The 26,025-nt window shown below is 36.3% G+C and overlaps 1 protein-coding gene across 2 annotated transcripts in view; it reads left to right on the top strand.

The window, feature by feature from the left end:
- AHCTF1 (AT-hook containing transcription factor 1) overlaps positions 1 to 25,179 on the top strand; it is an 88,337-nt gene extending 63,158 nt beyond the window's left edge. For both annotated transcript variants that reach the window (XM_070602615.1, XM_070602614.1), the window contains exons 27-36: positions 2,694 to 2,886; positions 4,439 to 4,642; positions 5,307 to 5,721; positions 7,523 to 7,640; positions 9,782 to 9,879; positions 12,298 to 12,506; positions 14,257 to 16,093; positions 20,628 to 20,761; positions 22,559 to 22,641; positions 23,508 to 25,179. In XM_070602615.1, the coding sequence (XP_070458716.1) occupies positions 2,694 to 2,886; positions 4,439 to 4,642; positions 5,307 to 5,721; positions 7,523 to 7,640; positions 9,782 to 9,879; positions 12,298 to 12,506; positions 14,257 to 16,093; positions 20,628 to 20,761; positions 22,559 to 22,641; positions 23,508 to 23,697 (3,481 nt within the window). In that variant the 3' untranslated portion in view covers positions 23,698 to 25,179. The remainder of the gene's footprint in view (positions 1 to 2,693; positions 2,887 to 4,438; positions 4,643 to 5,306; positions 5,722 to 7,522; positions 7,641 to 9,781; positions 9,880 to 12,297; positions 12,507 to 14,256; positions 16,094 to 20,627; positions 20,762 to 22,558; positions 22,642 to 23,507) is intronic.
- The last annotated feature ends 846 nt before the right edge of the window (positions 25,180 to 26,025 follow it).

The raw sequence follows: 26,025 nt of genomic DNA, 5'->3' as shown, positions 1-26,025 counted from the left end.
GGGCAGTAGCATAGTAATTTTAGGAAATTTTACATCAGCTGATAGTGTACTTACAGTTTTTGCTTACTGATTTCAGACTGCTTAGAGAAAAGAAGCAAACTCTGTTTTATTAAAATTATGAGCAAAATGTACTGTTAGCTTTCTTTAATATAATCTTGTTGATTGATCCCTGAAAGAAGGTTGCTTTTATAATTCCTAGCTAATCCTAGTTGGCGCATTGAAGCTTTCTCCTGTGCAGCAGAACCTACTAAAATGTCTTAAGTGCCTTCAGATGCAGTTGTCCTTTTACATCTTAACCTATGGTATTAGAAAAGTCAATAGTTAAGTTGAAGTTTCATCCAAGATGAAATTGTCATTCTAAGTATTTATTTTATGTAAGATCATTGCATAGTTGATCAGTGTTCAACAGCAGAGAACAAACAAGTGTCTCTTAGTGTATTGATTCTTTGTCTTTAATAATATGCCCGTGATTGTTGCAAATTTCTGATAATTTACATTTGATCAAGAACAAAATTACATTATTTTATGGGAATAAAATTATCTGAGTTTATGATACTAAGAATAAAGTACTCAGAATAAGTTGATAACTTATAAACAGTTGGGACCAAAGCTGTTTATGGTGTACATAATGGACACGTTTTCACAGCTTGACAGGATTTTCCCTTTTTTTTTTTAATTAGATTGAGGTTGTTTTCCTTTAATTACCCTCATGAGATAAGAAGAAGATTGTTTCAAATAGAAGTCATTATTACTGACGTTCTGTTTTCCTACCAATAGTTTTAATTTTTTTCCCACAAGTCACCTTTTCTTCGTCCCTTCATACTTTAATAGACCTAGGGTTCAAGAAGGGAGCAGTAATAAGTTTTAAGTCTTGCCTTAAGGGTCTAAAGAAGTGTTACGGGAATCCTTTAAAGCCAGTGTTAACTCAGATGGAAGACAGCTGATCGAGTGTGAATATTTACCTTTTATAAAAATCATTTTTGTTCCCTAATTCTATATTTTCCAAACTGGTTTGCATTGGTGGGTAGTAAGTAAATTCAATGGATTGTGACTGGCATATCTTTTAAAGAAGTAGAATAGATATGTAAGTGGGCACTGCATATAGTTAAGACTAAGTGCTTTTTTATATAATTTATGTTTTGTGTATGTGTATAATCTAAAATACATTACTTATTTGGATCACGGTCAAAAAATTGTTGAGGAAATCCTAAGACCTAAAGCAATATTTTCTTTAGAAAATATCTTAATAAAAAGTATTTTGGTAGTTTTTTTAAGTATAATTTAAATATGTCAAGTCTTGTTAGTATAAAAATTTTGCTTTTACTCAGTAGGTAGCATTTGTTGCATAGGCCCTGCTTTTGAGAAGCAGTCATTCATAAATGGGCACCTTAAACATAAATGTTACCACAATGCAAGACATTTACCAAAGTTTCTACTTGGGGTAGCCCAAAATAATAGTGGGCAAACAGTTTACTAATACAAAATTTGAATAGAAATGAGATATAGAAGGAAAAGAAGAATCAGAACAGACAATAGAGAAAGAAATGTGTAGCAGACTGGTTGGATATTTTGGTTTGGTGGAAGTCTCATAGCTATGCTTAGTACAGATTAACAAGTAGGAAGACCCTGTATGAAGAAAATACTTCCTGTAAAAATTTCCCCACTGGGTAATAGGTTGAGTCTTAAAACAGCTATGATCTCTTGTTGGTCTGCCACTCCTGACTGGGAAAATCTCAATTGAACATAAAGGAGAGAATGACAAGGAGGGCACAGTCAGCAACTGGAAGTTTTTCTTTCTGGGTACCAAAACATGCTACACTTTCTGGTCATTCTCAGCTGGCCATATAGGCATTTTAGGGAAAAGGTATTTTTATCACTAGAAAATATAACCATAATATAGACTTCTTATTAGGAAATTAAGAAAGGAGTGACCTATGCAAATGGTACATCAGAAATCATAACTTGAAAATTTTACTTTTGAGTTTAAATTATTTACCTGTAAATTAAGTTTTTAAGCTATTTGGACTATGCATGCTTAATACAAATTATTAATGAGATCAGTTTTATTATTTGATATGAACTGGGTCCAGGACACTATAGAAGACCATTCAGTAGAATCTTGAGATTCTATTTTGTAGCTAACTTCATTAATTTGAAAAAATTAACATTTTTTGTTGTCGGTCAGTCTAGTCTTTATTGTGATGAGAACCATAAAGGTAAAATAAACCAGTATTCATTTTGTACATTACATGTAGGTGAAAGGAATTTTTACACATTGATGAAAATGGATGGTAGCAAATGGGTTGCTGGGGAAGCATTGCCCCTTTTTCTTTAGTATTTTGAATCAGTAGTAGTTTATCTTCATTTGAAAATAAATGTCTGGCACATAATGGGGGCTCAGTAGATATTGGTAAAAAGGAGGCAGGAGGACTAGAACTCCTTTGTTTTGGATAAGTTGTTACCTGCTGCTGCTTTTCTTTTTAGCTACTGAATTAATTTTCTGACTTTGAACTAATGATGGCATTACATTAATATTCTTAACTGAATTTATATTTTCATGTGGTTATCATATTTAGTAGTGAATCTAGAAGTTTGAGTAATTAAATGGCATACTAAATTCTTTTGTTTCTTCAGTAGAACTCAATAAATAAGTTACCAGGACTTTTCTATTCATATGTATACTCTGATTACAGACTGCTGGATTTGGTGGTTCATCCTGTCGCCCAGCCTTCTCAATGTTTGGGGTTTATTCGGCAATCCCCGGCAAGATCCCCTTTGTACCTAGCATCCAGTTCATTGCCAGTAAATTCACAATCAAAAGTATCACAACAGAATACCTCCAGGGCTTCAGAATTACAGTTACTTGAAACTCCTCTCGTAGTGAAGGTGAGTAGTACATGTCTAGCATTCTTAGAGAAGTTAGGAAGTTCTTATTTTTCAAGTAGCAAGGAGAAATAAGCTATCTATTACTGATATCTCTGGGTAATCGATGGCTTTAAGCCTTTTTAAAAAAAATTTTTTTGTGGCTGTCTTTCCAAAATGCTTACTGTATTGTTACATCTTTTTAAACAGACTTCACTGAATTTACCCTTTTTGCTTAACTGGCATTGTACTCAAGGTTGACAGTTATGTTGTTGTCGTGAAAGTAGTCCAAGGCTCTGTGTGGTTATTAAAGGCACCTTTATCCTTTGAAAAGTGCTTTCATGTTCTTGGGTTTGCTTTTATTTTTAACTTCATTTCTGGTACCATTTTGCTGTTATTTCTTTTTCTATCAAATGCTTTTTAGTTCTTAGGTTTATTTTTATTTGTTTTAATTCTGACTTCAATGAAACTATAAACTGTTACTCCTTACTACTATCAGTATATCTGTCTTTAAATTGCCTTTTCCTCCACCCTCTCTGAGAAACCATAAAACTAAACTTGTGACGACTGATAATAGTGGCCTTTTACCTTCCCGTTGTCAGAATGTTTTTATGTATCTTATCCCCCAGCTCCTTATCCACTGTTTTGGATTGAATCCCAGAAGCTTTCTTCCTTTTTTTTAAAATTGTTTCTGGATATCCAGCATTTACAGTGAGGCCAGGGAATTCTTAAGTTGAATAAAAGATACTTCAGTAAATGCTAGTCCTAAAATAGTTATTTTTAATAAGTAAAAAGAAGATTGGAAAGAGTATTAAGTTCCTGACATTTAGTATCCAGAACAGTTTTTCTCAGTTTTTTAATCTATCCAAAAACCAGTTACACTTTATATTCTCTACAGCTAGGTTCAAGTGCAATTAAACTGGAGAATAATTTTGTACCTGCTACCAAAAACAATCTAGAAAAAAAAACCAGTATAATATTGTAATGGATCTAATGAAATTGGACAGTCTAATGGGATCCAGTAATCTTTTTACTAGTCCTTTAGAGGAGAAGTTAAGTGAAGGAATTATTTCTACACTAATTATTTTTATTCATTATGGTAAATCTTCAGAGGATTCTTATAAGTAATCCAGTTACTATTAGATTTATGTGATGAGATTATATTTTTTCTAAAACATTCTGAAAGTCAGTCTCATTAATTTAGATTAGTCTGCTATAATTAAGCTAGGTTCTGTTCAACACACACTGTCATGTCTTTCACTTAACTAAAGTTTTCTAAGCAATAGTTAAATTATTTGTATTATCTCTGCACTTTCTTAAGTTAAACTTAAACTGGGAATAACCAAGGCTTTTAGAATGATAGTGGATGCGATTTTATGTTTTGTGGCCTTACATCTAGAAAGCTCTAAGGACAATTTTGCATTTTCTTTCAGTAACTTGTAATAAAATTTTTTGTTGATGTGTTTATTGGAGATGAGAATATAGCCACCATTGCGACTGAATTGACCTTGTCTGTCCTTATGTAAGTGCCCTTTACAAACACTAATGGTAGAACTCTATTTTTTCTTTGTCATAGAAAGCTAAAACTTTGGCCATGTCAGTTACTTCCTCTGGATTATCTGACTTCACTCCTCAATCCATCCTAAGGTCTGGTCTTCGAGCAACACCTTTAGCATCTCCCTCTCTGTCACCTGGAAGGTCTCTTACTCCTCCTTTACGACTTAAAGAAACTAGAATTTCATTCATGGAAGAAGGCATGACCGTGAAATGGACTTCTGGGGTAAGTTTGATAATAGTTGTAATGAAAAAGACTTAATAAGAATATATTAGCTCCTACAAGGAAAAAGTTAAATCAGTTTATTTAAATAATATCACTATAGATTTTTGTACACAATCTTACAGTCATGAAATCAGAAAACGTTGATTGAGAAAGAAACTTTAGGGCATTGGCTAAACCAGGCCCATCATTTACCAGTGAAGAAAATCAGACTCAGAAGCACTAAGTAAATTCCCTGTAGTCAAATAGTTGTTTGGTGGCAGAAATGGAGCTAGAATCAAGACTTCCTAATTCTTAGTCCGTGTTTTTTTGTTTCGTTGTTTTTTAACCTATATTGTGTTCCTTCTCTTAAGTTCCTAATTGGTTGTCTATTTAGTAGGGTATGGCTTCAGAGCTCCAGAATCCATTTGGTGATTATTGGTCATCTTGCCTATTCTGTGTTAGTCTTTTGGAAATACTGACTTATACCAGTTAGGGAAACATTAACAACCATTAAGTTTAATCATGTATCTGAAGAGAATGGATATAGAATAAGCGAATTTTGATTGAGAAGAGAATTTGGAGGAATACTGAACATGGAAAGGGTGGGTATGATTGGGAGGGATAGCTTAGACAGGACTGTGATTTTTATTGGTAAAACTGTTTTTCAAAACCTTCTACTTAACAGGCTGCAGATGACAGCAAAACAAAAATATTTGTTACTACACCTTTACATGAATGTGGAGTTCCAGCAGAAACTGAATGGCTGAAGAACAAAGATAAGGCAATATCTTTTTCCCTGAATAGCCCTGAAAAGGATCATCACGAAATGGATGTGAGGTCACAGGATACCCCTTCACAAAATTTGGAGAAACTGGATATGAGCAAAGAAAATAGCAGTATTTCAACCAGGTCTGACCAGACTACATTGGAGTATCAGGATGCACCATCACCAGAAGACTTTGAAGATATTTTCATGGCCACGAAGCCAGCGAGCTCTTCCACTGAACTAATTCCTAATTTAACTGAACAAACTGAGAAGGACAGTGATAACGATGTGTTTGAATTAGAAGTAACTCCTCCAGACCTGGAGAAACAAATGGGTAAGAACTCATTTCCAAATATTTCAAAATGGCAATTGATGTTCCTCAATACAATTTGTGATAGAATTTTTTCCATCATAAGAAAAGCATCAGGGCTAAATAATTGCGTGATCATGGTCTGCTAGGTTTTAGACACAATACACGCATCTTAGTCTTTCCACTTACAAGTATGACCTACTTAGACTGTTCCATTTGTTTTAAGTAGGTGTGAGATTTCATGGGCGGAGAGCTTATGTGTGTGCTTTTTTTATTTGGAAAAGAACAGTAATGTTTAAGGAAGAAATGTTACATGCCAGTCTGACTTAAGGTGTTCCTGTAGCTGTTAGAAATAATAGTAATAATACTGACTTTATAGACTAGACTATTATAATTTTTAACTTATCCAGTAGCCTCAACTTTCTAGAAAGCTGTTCAGAAACCAGGAAGTTCATTCTACTCTCCATCCCTACCTCCGAAATAATCACTGGACAATCAAAATAAATGTCCAAAGCCCCAAGAATTTATTGTCTTTCTTTATGTTCAGTTGATATTGTCCATCAAAAAAACTTTGAGCCCCTAATGTATGTGCAGTGGGTGGGTCCAACAGTGAGTGAAGTAGACGTGCTACCTGCCTGCATGTAATTTAGAGCCTCCTGGACTATCTACACAAACAACCGCTTAGAACCTAGTTTGAGAAGTGCAATGCTGGGGGACATGGAAGGGACCAGGGTTACACCAGGAAGGGGAGAGACTTGGCTTAGAATTGCTGGATCAGAAAACTTAGTCTTTTTTTATCTTTCTTACGCCTGCACGGTTCTCAACACTTATTTAAAGGTAACTCCTAACTTTAAATTTGTAAAACCAAATACTTATATAAAAACCTATGTCATAGTGTTTTCTTTTGGGAAGTATTTTCTGCCTAAGCTAAACCAAGGTTTCTTAAGGTATGAGTCCAGTGAAGGTTGGGCTATGATGTCTGTATTTAATAAACATAGCATTATTAATTGCTCTAAGAATTTAGGACTCTCCTCATAAATAGCATATGTCTAGAAGTTTACGTTACTCTTTTGATGTGCTGTGTTCCATGTTTGAATGATAAATGTTAGATGAGAATGTTCATGGCATGTCTTTATTGCTTATTCCTAAAATGATTAGACAGTCTCAAATAGAAATTATTCTTGTTTTTGTGGGAGGTTATATAGCATAAACTCTAAAGTAAAATAGGCTGGATTTGAGTCTTACCTACTTAGTAGGTCTGTGATCTGGGATAAGCAGTGTAACCATATGCTTCTGTTTTCTCATCTGTGAAATGGGTATAATAGTACCTCCACTTTGGATTTTTTTTTTTTCTCCCCAAAGTCCCCCGGTACGTAGTTGTATATTCTTGGTTGTGGGTCCTTCTAGTTGTGGCATGTGGGACGCTGCCTCAGCGTGGCTCGATGAGCAGTGCCATGTCCGCGCCCAGGATTCGAACCAACGAAACACTGGGCCGCCTGCAGCGGAGCGCGCGAACTTAACCACTCAGCCACGGGGCCAGCCCCTCCACTTTGGATATTGAGGATTAAGTTAGTTGATATATGTAAAAGACTTTCACAGTGCCTGTTAAGCCGAAAGTGAGAAGTGGTCGATTAAGGGGGGCTCTTGAGCTAGGCTCAGAGAATTAGGAGGAACTGTTGTTGACAGTCTGATACCAAGGGAGTAAACCTAAAAGTATAAAAAAGCAGACCCAACAACTTGTTAAAAAGTGATAGTCCAAGACCGTGAGTATCTGTCAACATTTAGCCTAAATAATTGTAAATATTCTTAACTGTATGATTTATAGGCACTTTAGAAGATTCAGAAACAAAGGATCTCTTAGTTGCCGAGGAGGCACTTGCAGAATTAAATCACTTAAGCCACATTAAAGGAGTTGAAGCTTCTCTGCAATCATTCCATGAAGGGTAAGTTTATAGAGAAAATTTCAAATATTAAAGTTTAGTGAAACTGTGAACCAGTAGTAAAATATTCTATGTATAGATTAGCTCTTATTTAGATCTTTAACATTACCGTTTTAGTAATATTTTGTTATGAAAGAAGTGTGTTATTTAGTAATCATGAAATCTTAGTATGATACTAGACATTTCCTAAGTATACAGAGATATAAGTTGAGTCAGAACTCTTTTATATTCTTTGGTGATTCTATTTTTTGTTGAAGACCAAAAGTTTCACTCAACAGCCATGCGTTCCTCCATGCCCTCCAGTTTTCATTGGTTTCAGAATAATCAGGTGTGAGTCCTCTGTAGCACCAAGGTGGAACATAGGGGAGGCGGCTCAGGCAGTTTTGTTCCCTACCATTTGGTTGACATAAGACTAGCAAAGTTTTTATTTGTTTTTTGAGGGTTTTTTGCTTGCTTTTTTCTTTATTTTCCTGAGGATGATTTGCCCTAAGCTAACATCTGTTGCCAATCTTCCCCTTTTTGCTTGAGGAAGATTTGCCCTGAGCTGACATCTGTGCCAGTCTTCCTCTATTTTGTATGTGGGTCCCCTACCGCAGCCTGGCTGACAAGTGGTGTAGGTCTGCACCCAGGAACTGAACCCTGGCTGCTGAATTGGAGCACGCCAAATTTAACCACTAGTCCACGGGGCTGCCCCAAGTTTTTATTTGTTTTTTAATGACTACTTGAACTATTATGCTCCCAATTAGTTTCATTTAGCATTTGCACATTTAGGCAACGTACTAGATAATGTGGGGCAGTGCTACTCAAAGTGTGGTCTAACAGATTGGTGCTAGTTCCCGAACAGTTTATGTCTGCAACAAGATAAATAGCTTGTAGTAGAATATAAATCAGTCCACCACTTTCTTTATTGAAAGTCAGCTGAACTAATCAGTGAAGTAATTGATTCATCTTCTGGAACAAGTGCCTTATCTCATTGCAGGACTGGACACGTTGCTCATCAGCCCTTTGAGTAACACTATTGTAGAGGATACAAAAAAAGTAGCAGCTTCAATTATAAAGTAGTAGTAAGGGTACTCTACTAAGATTAATCTATATAACCATGATAATTTAAGTCCTGAGATTGACTTCACAAACCACCCACAAAAATCAGTATCATGGTAGTCACCTCCCACACATTGATCTCAGTCATATGCTTCACTTCCGAGAAGAGAAACCTGGTTAGTTGGAGTCTGCTAGGCTCTAAGGAAGAAGCGGGAGAAAACAATATGAAAGGATTATTCAGATTGTTTTATTGTTTAATTCTAATATTCTTTTGAATTTTAACGCAAACAAATAATGGATAATTGCAACAATCACAAAGAAAAGAGCAGTCTCGTGACGAGAATTTGTGGTCATCAGTAATAATCTAGGTGAATATTCACCACCTTGGCAAGCTAGTTCCTTTTTAAATGTACACTTATTTGGTTTGTGGTTCTTAGTTATCCTTACCATAAATATTGTGATTGAGGTAAGTCTTACAAATATGCCTGTAAATTAATATGTATATATTCCAAATACATGCTTTTTCTTGAATTTACTTTTTACCTTTATTTGTCCCCTTTTTAAAAATGCTTTGGTTGGGTTTGGGGGAAAGGCCAGCTCAGAATAGGAAGGGACCACTGCCAACATATGTCCAGAACTTACGTTCATCAAGTGAGTTAACACAGGTGCCGTTGGTCTCTCTGAGTCGTTTACCATACTCTTTCCAGTTGCTGTTAAAATACTGAACCTGATTCTACTGAATATATAGGAAATACTCCATATTTGATAGACTTATTTGAAGAATTGTGGCACAGATAATTAAACGTTGGTGTGAGTGTGGTTTATCTTGACCAGCATTTTTAAATCGTTTTATTTGTAGTTTAAGGCTATGCCATTGTTAACAACAAAGTAAAGTGTTAGAAAATAGGAAAAACAATAATAGCATTACTTGTTTCTGAATTCACTTGTAAATTTTATAGTGTTATTTAAATGAACTTGCATGGTATTAACGGAAGGTTGGTTTTCGTCAACAAAATGACAAGTAGGAGAGGGAGTAGGGCTGAAGCAGGTTAGAGCAGATGGGGTCTGCTTACACATTAAAGTGTGTATTTCTATTTCTAAAGGAAAAGCCTCACCCTGAAGCCCAAGGTACCAGTTTTAGACGAAGGACTAGTATCTGTTGAAACTTGCGCCTCTGCAGTTAGAGCCGGTGACGATAAATGTATGTATTATTTGGACTTTAGAATTATTTCATTTAGTGTTTTAAGTAAAAAGTGTTCTTTTCTTAGAAGAAAAGAGTCTATAATCCAGGTGTTTTTATCTCGCTGCTTCTTTTCTGGTCAGCTTCCCTGGCTGGCAGTAGCATTCTAGGGAGCTGCATCAGCTATCGAAACAGTGGGTTGCTTGCAAGCCCCTCTGTGGTTCTAATCGTGAGTCTTAGAATGGTTGTTCTGGACATACTTTCCTTCAGATCGTCAAAGAAGAGCAAAGTGAACGACCAGTCCCCAGCCAGCCTGCGTACTTGCCTTTTGATCTTCTGGGACTCATATCTACATGGGGCATTTTTAATTTTTATTTTGTATTTGTGATAATTTAAGGGCAATATTGGCTTTTTATCATTAGAAAATAATCACAAATGACTAAATTTACTCCAGGGAAATGAACAAATAGATGGAATTCATGATTTTTTAATCTAATGAGCTTTTTTTTGGGTGTCTCCTCTCAGATCCTGGCTGTACAGAGATGAGGATGATGTATTTTTCTCAGTGAGCTCACAGTTGATTTGGGGGAAAGCAGACACCTTGAATACTTATGCCCAGACCTTGTTTAAACATTTCATGTGAGGCCATAACAATGCTATGTGATGATGTCAGTGCTGTCTGCCTCTAGAGCCCATGCTCTTCACTGTTAGACCCTTCTGCTGTCACATTAGGAGTAGGGCTTAGGACAGGCTTGAATAGACCTGGTTCTTTCCCCAGGATGAAGAATGTAATAGGTGTTTGTTGTAAAATAATGAGGAGAACGTAGTCTAACACGTAAAGTAAAAATCCCCAAAACCTAGTTACCCATTTCAGGATCCATTATTGACTGTCTAAAGAGTCTTTTTCCTAAATTTTTTTGTGTGTGCGTATTTTTCCCCATATGTTGACAGAGGAGATAAGTATGGTGACTGAAGAGTACAGAGGCTTGAGCCAGACTGCTTGGGTTCATAACCCAGTTCCTGCACTTATGTATAAAACTGTGGGCTGTACCTTGGTTTCTTTATCTGTAAATATCAATAGCTTTAAGTGTTAATAAAAGCTTAATAACTGTTAGCTATTATTATACATTATCATCAAATTTACTACTATCAAAAAAAACTTTTTTCTTCACTTAATATATTTAAGACATTTTCTCACATCATTTATACAGATTAATCCTGTCCTTTTTTTATGGCTATAGTAGTATTCCATGGTATGGATGTTCTCTGATATGTTTAACTAGTTGCTTATTGGTGAACATTTGGGGTGATCACTATTCTTGTTTGGTTTGCTGTTTCGTTTCTGCAGTGAATATTCTTGTGTACATATCTTTGCATATTCTATGTCAGTATTTCTGTTGGGTAGATTCCTTAGCATGGATTTGCCAGGTCAAGGAGTTATACAGAGATTTTTATTTTATTGTTTTCTCCAGTAACGATTGTTTACTGCTTTCATACACTGATCATTGGAAGGTAAGGTACATTTTTTCCCATTCCTCTTTGCCAAACTGACAGGTGAAAAACTTTTCATGTTGTTTTATAAGCAGTCTTTATTAGGGATATTAGCCTCATTATCTGTTAAAAGTGTGAAAATATTTTTTCCTAGTTGGTCTTTTTAAAAAAAAAGTTTGTTTTTTATTTATTAGATTAGATTCATCTTTTTCCCCCTCCTTGAGGTGTTTTGGGTTTTGTGTCACTCACAAACTCTAAATCCAAATATGGCCTATGAGTGTAAATGATATAAAACTTTGGCAAAGAGGAAGGTGAAAGATAAGGAGGAATTTGGAATTTTTATTAATAAGGCCGTCCATCCGTCTGTCCATGTCCGTCCCCCTCAACCCCAAATTTTTTAAAGTGGTAGAGTATATTTGTGGCCATTTGGATGGTTTCTGCTGAAAGTGAGATATCTAGTCCTTGTCACAGCTAGATCAAAGCCCAGATTGCACGTCCTTCCTGTAATTCTATAATGGCTCAGCAAGGGTAGCTGGTTGTACAGTAGTCACCAGGTGAACATGATTTTCAGATTAATTTAATGAAGAACAAACATCTGAACTCCTCAGAGCAGTTATCATCATACTGAAGTTGCACAACAGGAGCAAGAATTATATGCCAGTTGAGAAAAACCAGTGTTGTCATTTTTAAATGTAAACTTTGTGGAAGGCAAATATGTATTGTTTAAACTGAGTGATTGGATCCTGAAGAAACAGGATTAATATGTAAATCCTTATAGGCTTTTCGCCTTTAAATGTTAGAAACTTTTTGGCAAATATGACAATTTTTCAAGGAAGTATTCTCAAGTGCGATACAGCTTTTCCCCTTCTGTTTGCTTCCCAAATAGTGTATCTATCTTTTTCTCTTTCAGTTTAGAACATGAAAGGTTAACTCTCGTTTTTCTTTCAGCTGTGCCCGGCGTCCTTGGTGATAGTAGCAGCTCTGGGCTCGTTATCTCAGAAGGTCCTGTTGTCTCTGAACGTAGGCTTGACCAGGAAGTAGCGCTGGGCTTAGAAGAAGATCGTGCAGTAGAAGTTGATGTACTAAAAGCAAGTGTTGACTTACCAGAAGAAAAGCCTCCAATTTCTGACGATCCTCCTAATACTCAAGAAATTCATGTAAAAAAAATGAATTTTTTACTTCCTTGTCAGTCTTTCGGTTTTGGTTCAGTTAGGTTTCAAACCATAGTTCAAACCTAAAGTATTCATTTATTTGACTGGTATATAAAAAACTCTTTATAAAAATCTTTGTTAAGAAAACATAAGCGTATAAGTATTTTGTGGAATACAAAAGAACATATCCTTTAAGTAAGAAATTGTTTTTCATGAAAACCAAAAGGGTGTGTTAAAGATATCACAGTTTTAACAGTTTAGTTTTTGTTTAGTATCTGGTTCAAATAAAAGTTCTTTTAGCCATGAGAAAACAGATACTAGCTGCTTCAGAGACAAGTGTGATGCTAAAACTGTTCAGAGCTTGTATTTGAAAACAATTGAATACAGTTAAATAGGGTTTTCCTCCCGTGCGTACAGTCATGCGCCTCATGGCAGAGTTTCAGTCAACAGTGGGCCAGAATGCATAGCCGACGGTGGGTCCCGCAAGATTAGTACCATAGAGCCCAGGTGTGCAGTAGGCTACACCGTCAAGGTTTGTGTGAGTACACTCTGTGATGTTCACACAGTGACAAAGTTGCCTAATGATGCATTTCTCAGAACATAGCTCTGTCGTTAAGGGATGCACGACTGTACTTGTGGGACAGTGATATTCAACTGGTTGGGGTTTAATTTCTATACACTCCAGAAAGAAATTTTTTTTCCAGAATTTAATGATTTATGGTTTCTGAAAATTCCACCAAATCTCTTTAATTATCATCAGGCAACTTTTATATGATAAATGAATTTAAGATGAAGAAAAACCACCTCTTCTCATTATTTATAGAAATTTGTATGGTATTTGGGAAGTTTCTTGACTCATAAAAATGTCGTGGTTCTCCATATTCATTTTCATGAGTATTCTCATTGTGAAATAGATGGATAAAGTCCCTAATCCTTCAGCGGGGAAGCTAATAAAAACCGTGGGCATGGTGTAAGCGGGAGTCCTCATTTCTGGATCTTTCCAGTCTTTCATCTCACTGAATGTTTGGGGAATGGAAAATGTCATTGTCTAGGTGGGTGGTAATGTTCTACCTTCTTGGTCAGGAGATCTCTCTGTTACTTTCTGCCTCCTCCTTTTTCTCCCCTTCCCTTACCAAAAGGTAAATGCAAGGACCATTCCTTCTTCCACCAAACCCTTGCAGGAGAGGTACTGAACTTGAAAGCCTTAGGAATTTCATGGTTTATGCAGCCCCAGCAAAGGGAAGAGGATTGAGTCTAGCCCAAGGGAGCTTATGTAGGTGAATTCTTCTTCAACCTTATGGGGATCATGCTGTTTAGAAAAAGTGTGGTTAGTTAGGTAATATGGGGTTTATCATTAAAACACAGTTTGGGGGTTGTTTCTTTTTCTCCGGTTAATTTTTTTTCTTGGATGAGAATAAAATAAGTCCTTAATTCTTCTCACAACTGTTAGCATCATAATAATTTTCAAAGTTATGTTAAGACTGTCTTTTTTAGCCAGAGAAATGTGGAATTTCTACTTTAATTCCATTCAGAATCTCAGAATCTTTTTCTGTCTAATTATTTTGCCTGAGTGAGAAAATCTGCTTAAATGGATATTTTATAAAGTAAACCCATAAGTATATGCCATTATCATATTTAGCTTATGTTTAACAATTCATACACCACGAGTGAGATGGTCATTAAAAAGCTTTATGCTTTCGGTTAAAATAAATATGTACATTAAAATTCCTAATTTCGTATCTTTAATTCATTTTAGGTGATTGAACGTGAAGAGCTGGAAGTTCAAGATTCAGGACAAGAGGCTAGAAGTCTTTCATTTAATGAGTTGTATCCCTCAGGAACTCTTAAGCTTCAATATAATTTTGATACCATTGAGCAACAGTTTTGTGACTTGCCTGATAATAAAGACTCTGCTGAGTGTGACATCGCTGAAGTAGATGGGGAACTTTTTGTGGCTCAGAGCAACTTCACCTTGATTTTGGAAGGTGAAGAAGGAGAAGTAGAGACGGGTGATTCTGCAGCATCTAATGTGTTAGCTAAAGCAGCTAACACAGCACCTGAGGAGAAACACGTATACAGTGGGGAGAACGATAATCATGGACATGCTGCAAGTCTGCGGTCTGTCATAACTAGTGATCACGAGTCCCAGAAGGTGGAAACATTACCATATGTGCCTGAACCAATTAAAGTAGCAATTGCAGAAAATTTATTAGATGTAATTAAAGATACAAGAAGTAAAGAAATTACTTCAGATACAATGGAACAGTCTATTCGTGAAAACAGACCTTTAATAAGCCAAAAGGTAATGTGTTCTACCAAGTTAGTCAAATCTACATGTAAGACTGTTCAGGAAGCAAGTACAGTGACTATAAATGTCAGCCCGGTTAATGACATGATTTCCTCCAGAACTCGCACAAGAGGACAACGTGTCCGAAACCTGAATGTCAGATCAGCACAAGAGGAAGAGTCAGCAGACGTTGCTGCCCCTGAGCTGCTGGGGCTTTCAGTTACCAAGAAAAGTTGGAAAACAAAAGAAATTTCCGAGGCTTCTGAAAGTGCCTGTGCTGATGTCAAAGGAACATCTCAAAACCAGCAAATACCTCAAAATTCTGTTACTCCTAGGAGAGGAAGGAGGAAAAGAGAAATTAATCAAGACACATCGGAAAGTATTAATTCTATGGAACAAGGATTACAGGTTACTCCAGGTAGAGAATTAAGAAGGTTAAAATCATCTCAGCTTGTGGAACCTGCAACTGAAGAAACTTCTTTTAGAAAAGAAGTTAAGCTTTCATCTGTTACCAAAAGGACTCCTAAAAGAGCTAAAAAATCTGTAGAAAATCAGGAAAGTGTTGAAATTGTAAGTGATCTAAAAGTTAGTAACGTAGCAAGTCCTGGCAGAAGTACCAGAAAATTAAGAAGTGCTAATTTAGAAGCTTCTGAGAAAGCAGGATATGAACAAGCTGGGAAGTCCATTGAACAGCAGCTGCCTACTCAACACAGCAGAAGGGTTCAAAAGCGAGAAGTCGGTGCGTCGCATGTCAAAGACGACTCTGAGCTTGAGTTGTCTCAGTTGACTCTTCGGGCAGAAGTTGATACGCCTGCTACACCCAGGAAACGCGGTAGACCAAGAAAAGTTAATCCGTCTCAAGATGTAGGATCTGAGGCTGTTAAGGAAGTGAGTCCCAAGAAGAGGGAAACTCCCAGCATCCCGAGGAGATCTACAAGAAACACCCCGGCTAAACGTGAGAGAGCTGACGTTGGAAAACCAGCTTTAGAAAAATCCATTTTAGTGCCAAATGAGGAACTTGCTCCAGTGATGAGCTCTAAGAAAAAGCTTACAAAAAGGACTGAGAATCAAAGCCAAAAACATCCATTGCACTCAATATCAGAAAAATGCGTGGATGAAGAAATAACACGCAAAGAACCAAATGACCAAGAAGAAAAATTACTTGTCACAGCTGCTTTGACGAAATCTTCCCGTAGCACAAGGACTAGATCTAGCAAGGCCATCTTGTTGCCAGACCTTTCTGAACCAAAAAATGAGTCTTTTTTATTTTCTCCTCCTTTGTCAAAGGTTCCAAGGAAAGAGAAAGGTACTTTTATTTCTATTCAAAGAACAATTTTCGTCTCATTCAGAGTCTTCAACATAAAATTCTATTGTTTTAGGCCCGATTTGATTTAAGGCAGTAATTGGTTATTTCTCCTAAAAATAATTTATAGTTACAGGGAATTTCTCCCCCCTTCAAAAAAAAAATAATGCTAAAATCTAAAGATTTTATATTTCAAAGTTCATTTTTAGATTAAAGAATTTTCTGGTTCATTATGACTTTTTAAATCTTATGTCACTTGACATAGGTTTAATTTTTTAGAATAGTATCATTTCTGTTTATTCTGCCCTTACATCATAAGTGACTTAAATTTACTTTCTCCACAAATAGAATCAGCATTTTATTTTTATTTTTTTTGCTAAGGAAGATTTGCCATGAGCTAGTATTTGTTGCCAGTCGTCCTATTTTTGCTTGAGGCATATTCGCCCTGAGCTACCATCTGTGCCCATCTTCCTCTATTTTATATGTGCGTTGCTGCCACAGCGTGGCTGCTGATGAGTAGTGTAGGTCTGTATCCAGGAACCACACCCAGGCCACCAAGGTGGAGCATGCCAAACTTGACCACTAGTCCAGGGGACCAGCCTCAAGAATCAGCATTTTTAGTCTTGTGCTACTGTGTTTGGCTCATGTCCCAGGTGATGGCCACCATCTCAAATTGTTTTGAGGAGAAACAGCGATAGAATTGTATTGGTTAGGATACAAAAATTATTTAAATCGTGTTCCCCATTGCCCAGAAGCTGGCACGCCTGCACACCCAAGCTCCCTAATTGCCCGTGATGAGCTAACGATTGTATTGTCTGTTTGGTGTAGCTCTTAGCTTCTCAACAGGAGTAATGTCTCCCAAAATGGTGAAAGTACCTTACTCTTTATGTGTAAAGCACAAATAGTCGTAAAGTACACAAACAGGTCTACAGCATATCTGTGCTGTTAAGATTTCTTGGAGGAAAAAATTTCATTGAGGGAGACAATTAAGAAAAGTCTCAAAAGGCAATAATGAAGAAAAGCTTGAGACACTGGTGTAAGCTGAATAGATCCCATTAGGATGGTTCTTTGCAAAAGTGATAAAAATGATTAAGTAAACTAAATGTAGTTGGTTATTAAGTTGTAGCTTAAGATTTGGATTTCAGCACAGCAAGCAGCTCAGGGACTTGTAAGTAAAATGGGTGGCTTAGTTGTCTTATTTTATTTAAGCTTTTTTAAACTGTTGCATGTTTTTTTAAATGCATTAGTGAACATCCTATATAGTTGCCTCCTGACTTGAGGAAAGCCAAGAGAATGATAAACCATGTTAAAAAGCTGCAACCAGAAATTTTCTGTCTTTAACATTCACCATGCAAAAACCTCTTTCTTTCTTTTTTTTGGTAATTATTTTAGATTGTTGTTGAAATCATCAAAGAACAGAGAGTGAGCAGACTAAGCCAAAAGCTGAAACCTGAATGACTCTTGAGTATTAGAGCTTGTTTTTTAAAAAACCCAATAAACTGTAGTTTACGTATGTGTGTATATTCTGCCCCCTCGACTTATTTCATGAGCATTTTTGGATACTCTCAAATATTCTTCAAAACCTGAGTGTTCATGGTTTTGTATTTTTTCTTTGTTTAGAGCCCATATGTGACATTTCATCTCACTGCTGTGCCACAGATTGCTTAAACATTCTCCTGTTCAGTATTTGAATTGTTTTCAGATTTTCTAGTATTAAAAATAAGCCACTTTGGAGCCGGCCCCGTGGCACAGTGGTGAAGTTTGGTGTACTCTGCTTCAGTGGCCCAGGTTCATGGGTTCAGATCCTGGCCATGGACCTGCACCGCTCGACAGCCATGCTGTGGCAGTGACCCACATGTAAAGTAGAGAAAGATTGGCTCACATGTTAGCTCAGGGTGAATCTTCCGGGGGGGGGGGGGGGGGTGCAGAAAAAAGCACCTTCTAGTATGAGATGATGAGATTAGAGACAGAAATTTGGAACTGGGATTTCTGCCACTTTAGGTGGACAGAAAGTTATTTAATCTTTCTAAATCTTATTTTCTCATCTCTACAATAAAGGTAATGATGCCTAGCCCACAGGGTTCTTGTTGAGTATTCACTACATTAGCAGAACAATTACCACCATGATTAGTTTCCCTTCTTCTTTTGTCCTCAGATTATAGTTTCTACATTCTTTATAATACCTTTTGTCCCCTTGTGCCTATTTAAGATGTATTTTTAAACCACCTTTAGTGAAGGGGGTGAGAGAATAATAGATACTGAAATAAATATTAGATCTGTGATTAGAAATCTGGAGGTGGTGGTCTGTTGAATCAAAACCTGTCAAAGAAACAAGTATCTTAGAATTTTATTTAGATGTGTTTTACTAGCTAAAAGAATGTGAAGCTTGACATTTCAGTGGATTTTCTGTAGTTTCCAGGACTCAACAGCAGCTCTTTAAGAAGGGCCTGCTGTATGCCTGAGGCTTTACTAGGGTAAACGTTCATGGGTTTGTTTGCTTCTCACTACACCCCAGTGAAGTACAAGTACTCTTACTTCCGTCTTTCCACAGTGAGGAAGTTGAAGCTCAGTGAGGCTGAGTGCCCACATCACCCCGGTAATAAGTAGACAGTGGTGTCCTGGAGCCGACTTCTGAGTTGGTGAGGTGATGGGGGCCAATTGTTAAATGTTCAGAAGTTTTGCAGTCCAGCCATGGTGAGAACATTTATACCACAAAAATAAGCACATGCTTTAAAGCAGAGCTGCCTATTTTTTTTTCCAGAAAGTTGTTTACTAGTACATTACTGGGTTTGAACCTAGGACTTTCAAACTCCTTAAGCCTTAAGTAGCACTGGCCATCAAAACTTACCCTCAGAAAACTTACAGAGATGGGTGAGGAACTGACATACAGAGAAGTGTGATAAAGTCTTGTCTAGCTAATAGAAGCATGTGGAATGAATAGTGGGGGCTGAACGTTTTTGCACATGATAGTGTGTTTTTGTATTTCCTTATTTATTCCTTTGAAGTGGAGGGGGAAACTGTAGGTGAGGAATGTGAGCTAGTCTTTGAAAAGCCAAGAAGCCGCTGCTCCAGGTAGCCTAGAAAGAGAAAAAGAGAGTATCATTTTCATAGAATAGAGATGTGTTTGACTTTTTTAACACCAAAAGGGGGAAGTTGCCACCAGTGACCCCAACCGTTGCCATTTCTGCCACTTAGCTGAGAGCAGAGATAAATTTTATTTCTGACCTCACTCCTGGTTTTTCTTTTGTTAAGAATCATATAAAAGATTTGACATCTTACAGAATTCTTGATTGTCCTGGTGGTGAAATAACATTGAACTATAATTTGAGAATTTTATTTCAAAGGTTTGTAAATTATATTCTTAATTATAGCATCCTAACAAATACATCTGTAAAGCACTTATCATATGTCCCCCATTGTTTTAATCCTTTAATCTTCACAGCAACTTTATAGGTACTATTAATCCCATTTTATAGAAACTGAGGCACAGAGAGGTGAAGTAACTTGCCTTTGCTCCCAAAGCTTTAGTGAATTGAGAAGCTGGGGTTTATCTCCGGCATACTGGTTCAGCTGCACCATGCTGGCTCCGTAATTACACTGCTGACTGCCATTAACTTACTGGATTTGTAGTAAACACAAAACTTGAGATCAAGTCTGTGATAAATACATATTTTAAACAAGTTCTTAATTAAACCGTTTTTATTTATCTGTGGAATATCTTCCTATCAGCTTGTTTTTCTATAATTTTTCCCTTTATGGTGTAGACTTTTCTGTTATTCCCCTTGACTGGAACAACTAGCTCAGAATGAGCTGGAAAGAAAGAGGGTTTGAGTCTCTTCTTTGTAAATAAAATTACTTTTGTAAGTAAAAACCTTGTCTCGGTGCCGGCCCTGTGGCAGAGTGGTTAAGTTCGCGCACTCCACTTCGGTCCAGAATTTTGCTGGTCCGGATCCTGGGCGTGGACATGGCACCGCTCATCAGGCCACGCTGAGGTGGCGTCCCACGTAGCACAACCAGAGGGCCCTACGACTGCAATATGCAGCTGTGTACTGGGGGGCTTTGGGGAAAAGAAGAAGAAGATTGGCAACGGATTTTAGCTCACGTGCCAATCTTTTAAAAAAACAAAAAAACTTATCTCTGGAATAGTAAGAATTATAAAGCGAAAAACTAGCTCAGGTTGTATATGAGATTGATGTTTTCCCTCCCCAGATTGATGTAGTAAAGATTAAAACTAGTGGAATAATGCAGTTTTGTATCTGCTTTTTAAGTTCTGTTTTTATATTGTAGCATTATTTAGTTTCAAGTATTAAATATTTCTGAAAATTTGGTTTACCCAAGTGATGTTGGGATTTTTCCTATCATTTCTCTCTCCTAACTTGGGTATCATGTTATGATACTAGCATTTTCCAGGTTTGGGGATGTTTACATCTTTCTCACGTGCATTATTTGTTCCAAGCTTTTTTAAAATATATGTATGTGTGTGTATATATATGTAAATAGATACAGATACAGTGTTGTGTTTTTTTCCTTTCTTTAGCGAAAAAAATAGAGGCTCCTGAACAGCTGAAAGAATTAGTTTCAGATTTATCTTCTCAATTTGTCTTCTCACCTCCTACTTTAAGGACCAGACGGAAAAATGCATCTAATACATCCAAACTTGTAGACGAACTGGTAAGAAATGCATGATTTTATTTGTATGCTTGTTTAAACAGGCTTTTTTTTTTATTGAGTTAATGATAGATTACAATCTTGTGAAATTTCAGTTGTACATTAATGTTTGTCATTCGTGTTGTAGGTGCACCACTTCACCCTTTGTGCCTACCCCCCCACCCCACCTTTCCCCTGGTAGCCACTAATCTATTCTCTTTGTCCACATTTTTAAATTCCTCATATGAGTGGAGTCATACAGAGATTGTCCTTCTCTAACTGGCTTATTTTACTTAACATAATTCCCTCAAGGTCCATCCATGTTATTGCAAATGGAATGATTTTGTTCTGTTTTGCAGCTGAGTAGTATTCCATTGTATATATGTACCACATCTTCTTTATCCAGTCATCTGTTGCTGGACACTTAGGTTGCTTCCACGTCTTGGCTATTGTAAATAATGCTGCAATGAACATTGGGGTGCATAGGACTTTTGGAATTGCTGCCTTCAAGCTCTTTGGATAGATACGCAGTAGTGGAATGGCTGGATCGTATGGTAGTTCTATTTTTAATTTTTTGAGGAATCTCCATACTGTTTTCCATAGTGGCTGCACCAGTTTGCATTCCCACCAGCAGTGTATGAGGGTTCCTTTTTCTCCACAAGCTCTCCAACATTTGTTGCTATTAGTTTTAGATATTTTTGTCATTCTAACGGGTGTAAGGTGATATCTTAGTGTAGTTTTGATTTGCATTTCCCTGATGATCAGCGATGATGAGCATCTTTTCATGTGCCTATTGGCCATCTGTATATCTTCTTTGGAGAAATGTCTGAACAGGCTTTTTTTTTTTTAAGCAGTATTTCTTGTATAGACTTTTTTAAAAAGAGCAGATATTTATACTAAAAGCTTAAAATTGTCTTGTCTACACTTTTGGGGACCCTGCCTTTAAGACAGATCTGTGGTATGTTACTGATGGTGTATTATTGGGGGCTGCAGTTTAAATCACCTATTGGGGAAAGGTTTTTAAATTTTAGTGTCCCATCAGAATTAGCTAGATGTATTTATTTAAAATGCAGGTCCCCACAGGCCACACTTGGAGAGACAGTGTTTCAGAGTTGATTCCATCATCTGTTGCACATTACCCTAAAATAGTTCACGGTTGACTGTGAGACCCGTATATTTACCAACATTAATTAATAAATGTTTCTTAAATTATCCACGATGAGCCAGTTATTATGCCAGGGCAAAGACATAAAAATAATTCAGGTAAATTCCTTGTCTTTCAGGAGCTCAGTTTGATTGAAGAGACAAAAACACACATAATTATTTCACAGCATGATAAGAATAGTTTATACCCAAACAACCCTGTAGACAGAAGGTAAAGGAGATAGGTATTCCTGGAAAAGGAAACAGCAGATGCCAAGGCACGGAAGAATGGCAGTGCATGGGAGTGGGGGGCTGTTCACAAACTAGCAAATAGCCATCTGCATCTTTTAAGTAGATTCTGTGCGAAATGAATTCTAGAGAGGAAAAAGTAGTTGCCGGTGGACTAATTCTTATGAGATGATGAGAGACTGGATTTGGACAGAGGCAATGGGAACCAAAGGGCAGTGGACAATAGAAACATTCCCAAATGAAACTGTCCAGACTTGGAAACCAACTGAATGTATGGGGATGAGGGATAAAAAGGAGTCCTCTCGGGACTTGTTGAGTTTGAATTCATTAGCACTGTTTGGCTGTATTCCTTGACTCAAGATAGAACTTTTTCTATGTAGATTTCGGATGTTTAACTACTTAATGTCTTTTACAAATTTTAATCTATAGGAAGATGATGCTCAGTCAGTAGAAGCTGTGGGGAAGCAAGAAGTGAAAAGAGCCAGGACTGCAAAAACAAAGCAAGCAAGCAAGTATGACTTCTTCTATGCTGTAATTTTTATACATTTTGTTTCTTAAAATTAGAGTTGAGAAGAGTCTTGAGTTAAAAAGAGACATTAAGCTCATCAGAAAAGGGTAATTTTTCCTTGCCTTTATCAGCACTGGCTCCTTGAGATTGTTAGGTTTCTCTATCGCATGGAAGCCCGTTCATCCTTCTGAAAGAAGGGTCTCGGGTGGGGACAGTTAAGTACCCAGAGAATCTTGCTGTTTTTGCGGGGGGTGGGGGGCATGTTTCACCTTTTTCTTAGTAAAGATAGATAACTATTAGTAAAAAATAATTGTAAACTTAAAAAAAAATCCTGTGATTATTTCACTAATAGCAATAAAACTTCATCTATGGGGGAAATTACTCCATTTCAGATTTATTTGTGCACAGTCATGGTTGAATTTCATGAAAGTACAAAGTAATCCATTTTATCTTACCTTAAAAACTGATTTAATGAGACTTTTAGCCATAATTAATAACACTGTTTACATATAAATTGACTTTATATGTATGTGAAAAAATATATACGTAATTGCCACTTGCTGGTGTTTGAGAGTTGCCGTTGCCGTTTCTCATACATTTCATGAACCTACTGGGCTCTCATTCCGTGGACTGACTACTGGTACTTGGCCCGTCATTGTAACCCAGCAGTATTTGTTCATACATATGAAAACGTTTAAAAGAAAATTTAGCAGTATTTGTTTTTGTGTATCCCAATTCACTTCTCTTTTATAAAATGAAAGCACTAGGATAGGGTAATCATAAGGTTTCTTTGAATATATTGGGAAGCCAATTATATTTTATATTATAATATGTTTCTTCTTACTTGAATTGTATCTTCTTTTTTTTCAGAAACACAGAAAAAGAAAGTTGGTCACCTCCTCCAGTAGAAATTAAGCTGATTTCTCCCTTGGCAAGCCCAATTGATGGAATAAAGAGCAAGCCAAGAAAAACTGCAGAAGTAACAGGAAAGGCTCTTGGAAGGAGCAGAAAGAAATTGTCTGCCTTCCCAAAGCAAGTTTTACGCAGAAAAATGCTGTAATTTTTTTTCAAGTTTTTAATGTACACCTATTTGTAAAGTCATCAGAATTGTGTGGATTATTAAAAGTCATCTACTTTGGAAGAAAATAATTTATATAAATTATTGTAAATTTTTATAAACAGAAGGTCTTCAATAAGTAAAGTAACTCCATATGGAGTGTGATTCTTTTAGTCCAGGCAGTTTTTTCTATTTTATATTAAGACTTCATACCTTTATATAATATGTAAATATGGCTTACTACTGAAATGTTAAATAAAGTGTATACTTCACAGTAGTTTGTGTCTGTTAGATTTTTGAGAGGGGATTTCTGTTTTAATAATGATTTTTTATGCTAATAGATATTGATCCTATTTTCTTTCTCTACAGTTAAAAGTATTATTAGACCGCTCTTAAAATGAGGATGATTGAACTGTTGATTTTTTTTTAAAGTTGCTGTTTTATAATTTATGCACTTTGCTTCTGTAATTAAGATTTCTAATCATAAAATGTTTTTTTGGGGTTTGGTTTTCTTTTTTTGGCTGTTACTATGTTGAAATTGAATTATGGACATGTAATTTTGCCACTTTTTTGTAGTTTAACAAATTTTGTATATTCTACCTCAAATGAGTAATTTTCCAAGTAATGCATTGGTTAAAATATAATGTTGGCATTTTTTGTTCAGCTAGCTTGAAGGCTATTACCTTTAAAGCCTCTTAATTATTTAGAGACTAATTATCCAGGTTAGACTGACCGGTTCACTGCTCACTAGCAACTTCTTACAAGGGTTTGAGAAGGAAGGGAAATGTAACACGGATCCGTTCCATGCTGTTCCATGCACCTGTGTGTGCCCTGATACTGACAGAATGAGAAGGCGGAACAAATTTTATAGTGTTCTTGCTGTGAAGGAGGTTGCTACTGAATAACAGAAGTCTCTTAATATTCAGGTTTTCAAACTTTGACGGATTCTCATAGCACCTCAGGCACAGACTATTGAGGATGGGGAAAGAGTGTGAGTGGATGTGGAACAAGGAAAAGAAAAAAAAGTGAAAAACTGTTCTCTGCAGTATGACTGTGCAATTCAGTGGTGATACTTGATGTAGGCTGTAAAAGTGATCAATAAGTAAATGTTAAATAATTTATAACAGGTAATTGATAGTATGTAACGAATGGGCCATTAATAATTGATTGTCTAGAAACAAACTGCTTTTGTTGGCTAAGCTTTTAATGTTTTAGTGTGAAGCATAAGCAGTGTGCTTTCTACATTATTTTTCTACCAAATAACGATGCAAATAATGGGAAAATGATGAAAATGCCTATGCCAAGTGTTGACAGTGTGAAAGTGGCAGTGCGAGTGCGGCCTTTTAGTCAGGTTAGTGATAAATGTTACATGGCCTTGTTGAAAAGTTAACTATGACTTTCATTTTATTAATTTTTTAATGATAGTTATCAAACTTGTATTTAAGCTGCTTGTCATTTATGGAATATTAAACTTATTTAAATGAACTTGTTAAATGAGTAATTTAAAGATCTAAACAATTCAGTAAACACTTAATTGCATTCCTTTGTGCTAGTAGCACAATAAAAAAATTGACGAGAAATGTACTGTCAAGTTAATAATTTTTTAAATCAATGCATTTGGTGAATATAGACATGTGCTATCTATTTTTAATAAATGTACTTTTTTCCCTCAGTAACAATAGATCATAAGCAAACAAATTGTCAATTCTGAATGAACTATATATTTTAAATGGAATTATGTGTAAATGTATTTATATAACTTTTTACAAAAACTGATCATTAAATTGCGTTGCTACAACATTTTAGGATAAAATATGGATTATACTCATTCTGAGACCTTATAGCAATCATTTGCCTTTGATTATCAATGCATTAGTTAAATTCCAAGATAATTCTGAACATTTGACCCATTTGGTGAACTTCTGACTTTGGGTCACACGCTGTCCTAGAGACCGAGGATGCGGAGGGAGGTCCTTTGTTCTCCAGCAGTTTATAGTCTTATGTAAGTGAATAGTTGACAGTTAGATGCTGCATAATGATGCTTCCTGAAGATCAGTACCATATAGCTTAGGTGCGTATTAGGCTACGCCGTCTAGGTTTGTGTAAGTACACTCTATGATGTTTGTACAACATATGTACTTTATTTTTGTTGTACAACAACAAAATTGCCTAACAATGCATTTCTCAGAACGGATCCCAGTCGTTAAGTGACACATGACTGCATAGCACTATGTACCGTAATAGTAACATAGATAACTTCACACCCAGAGAAAGGGGTATAGTTAATTCTGCCTGGAGAGATCTTGAAGACTTCCTAGAGAGGGAAGCATT

Source organism: Equus przewalskii, chromosome 31, assembly GCF_037783145.1.
Source record: "Equus przewalskii isolate Varuska chromosome 31, EquPr2, whole genome shotgun sequence".
In the NCBI taxonomy this organism is placed as follows: domain Eukaryota; kingdom Metazoa; phylum Chordata; class Mammalia; order Perissodactyla; family Equidae; genus Equus; species Equus przewalskii.
Note: the sequence above shows the minus strand (reverse complement) of the source record. Positions and strands in the feature narration are given on the sequence as shown.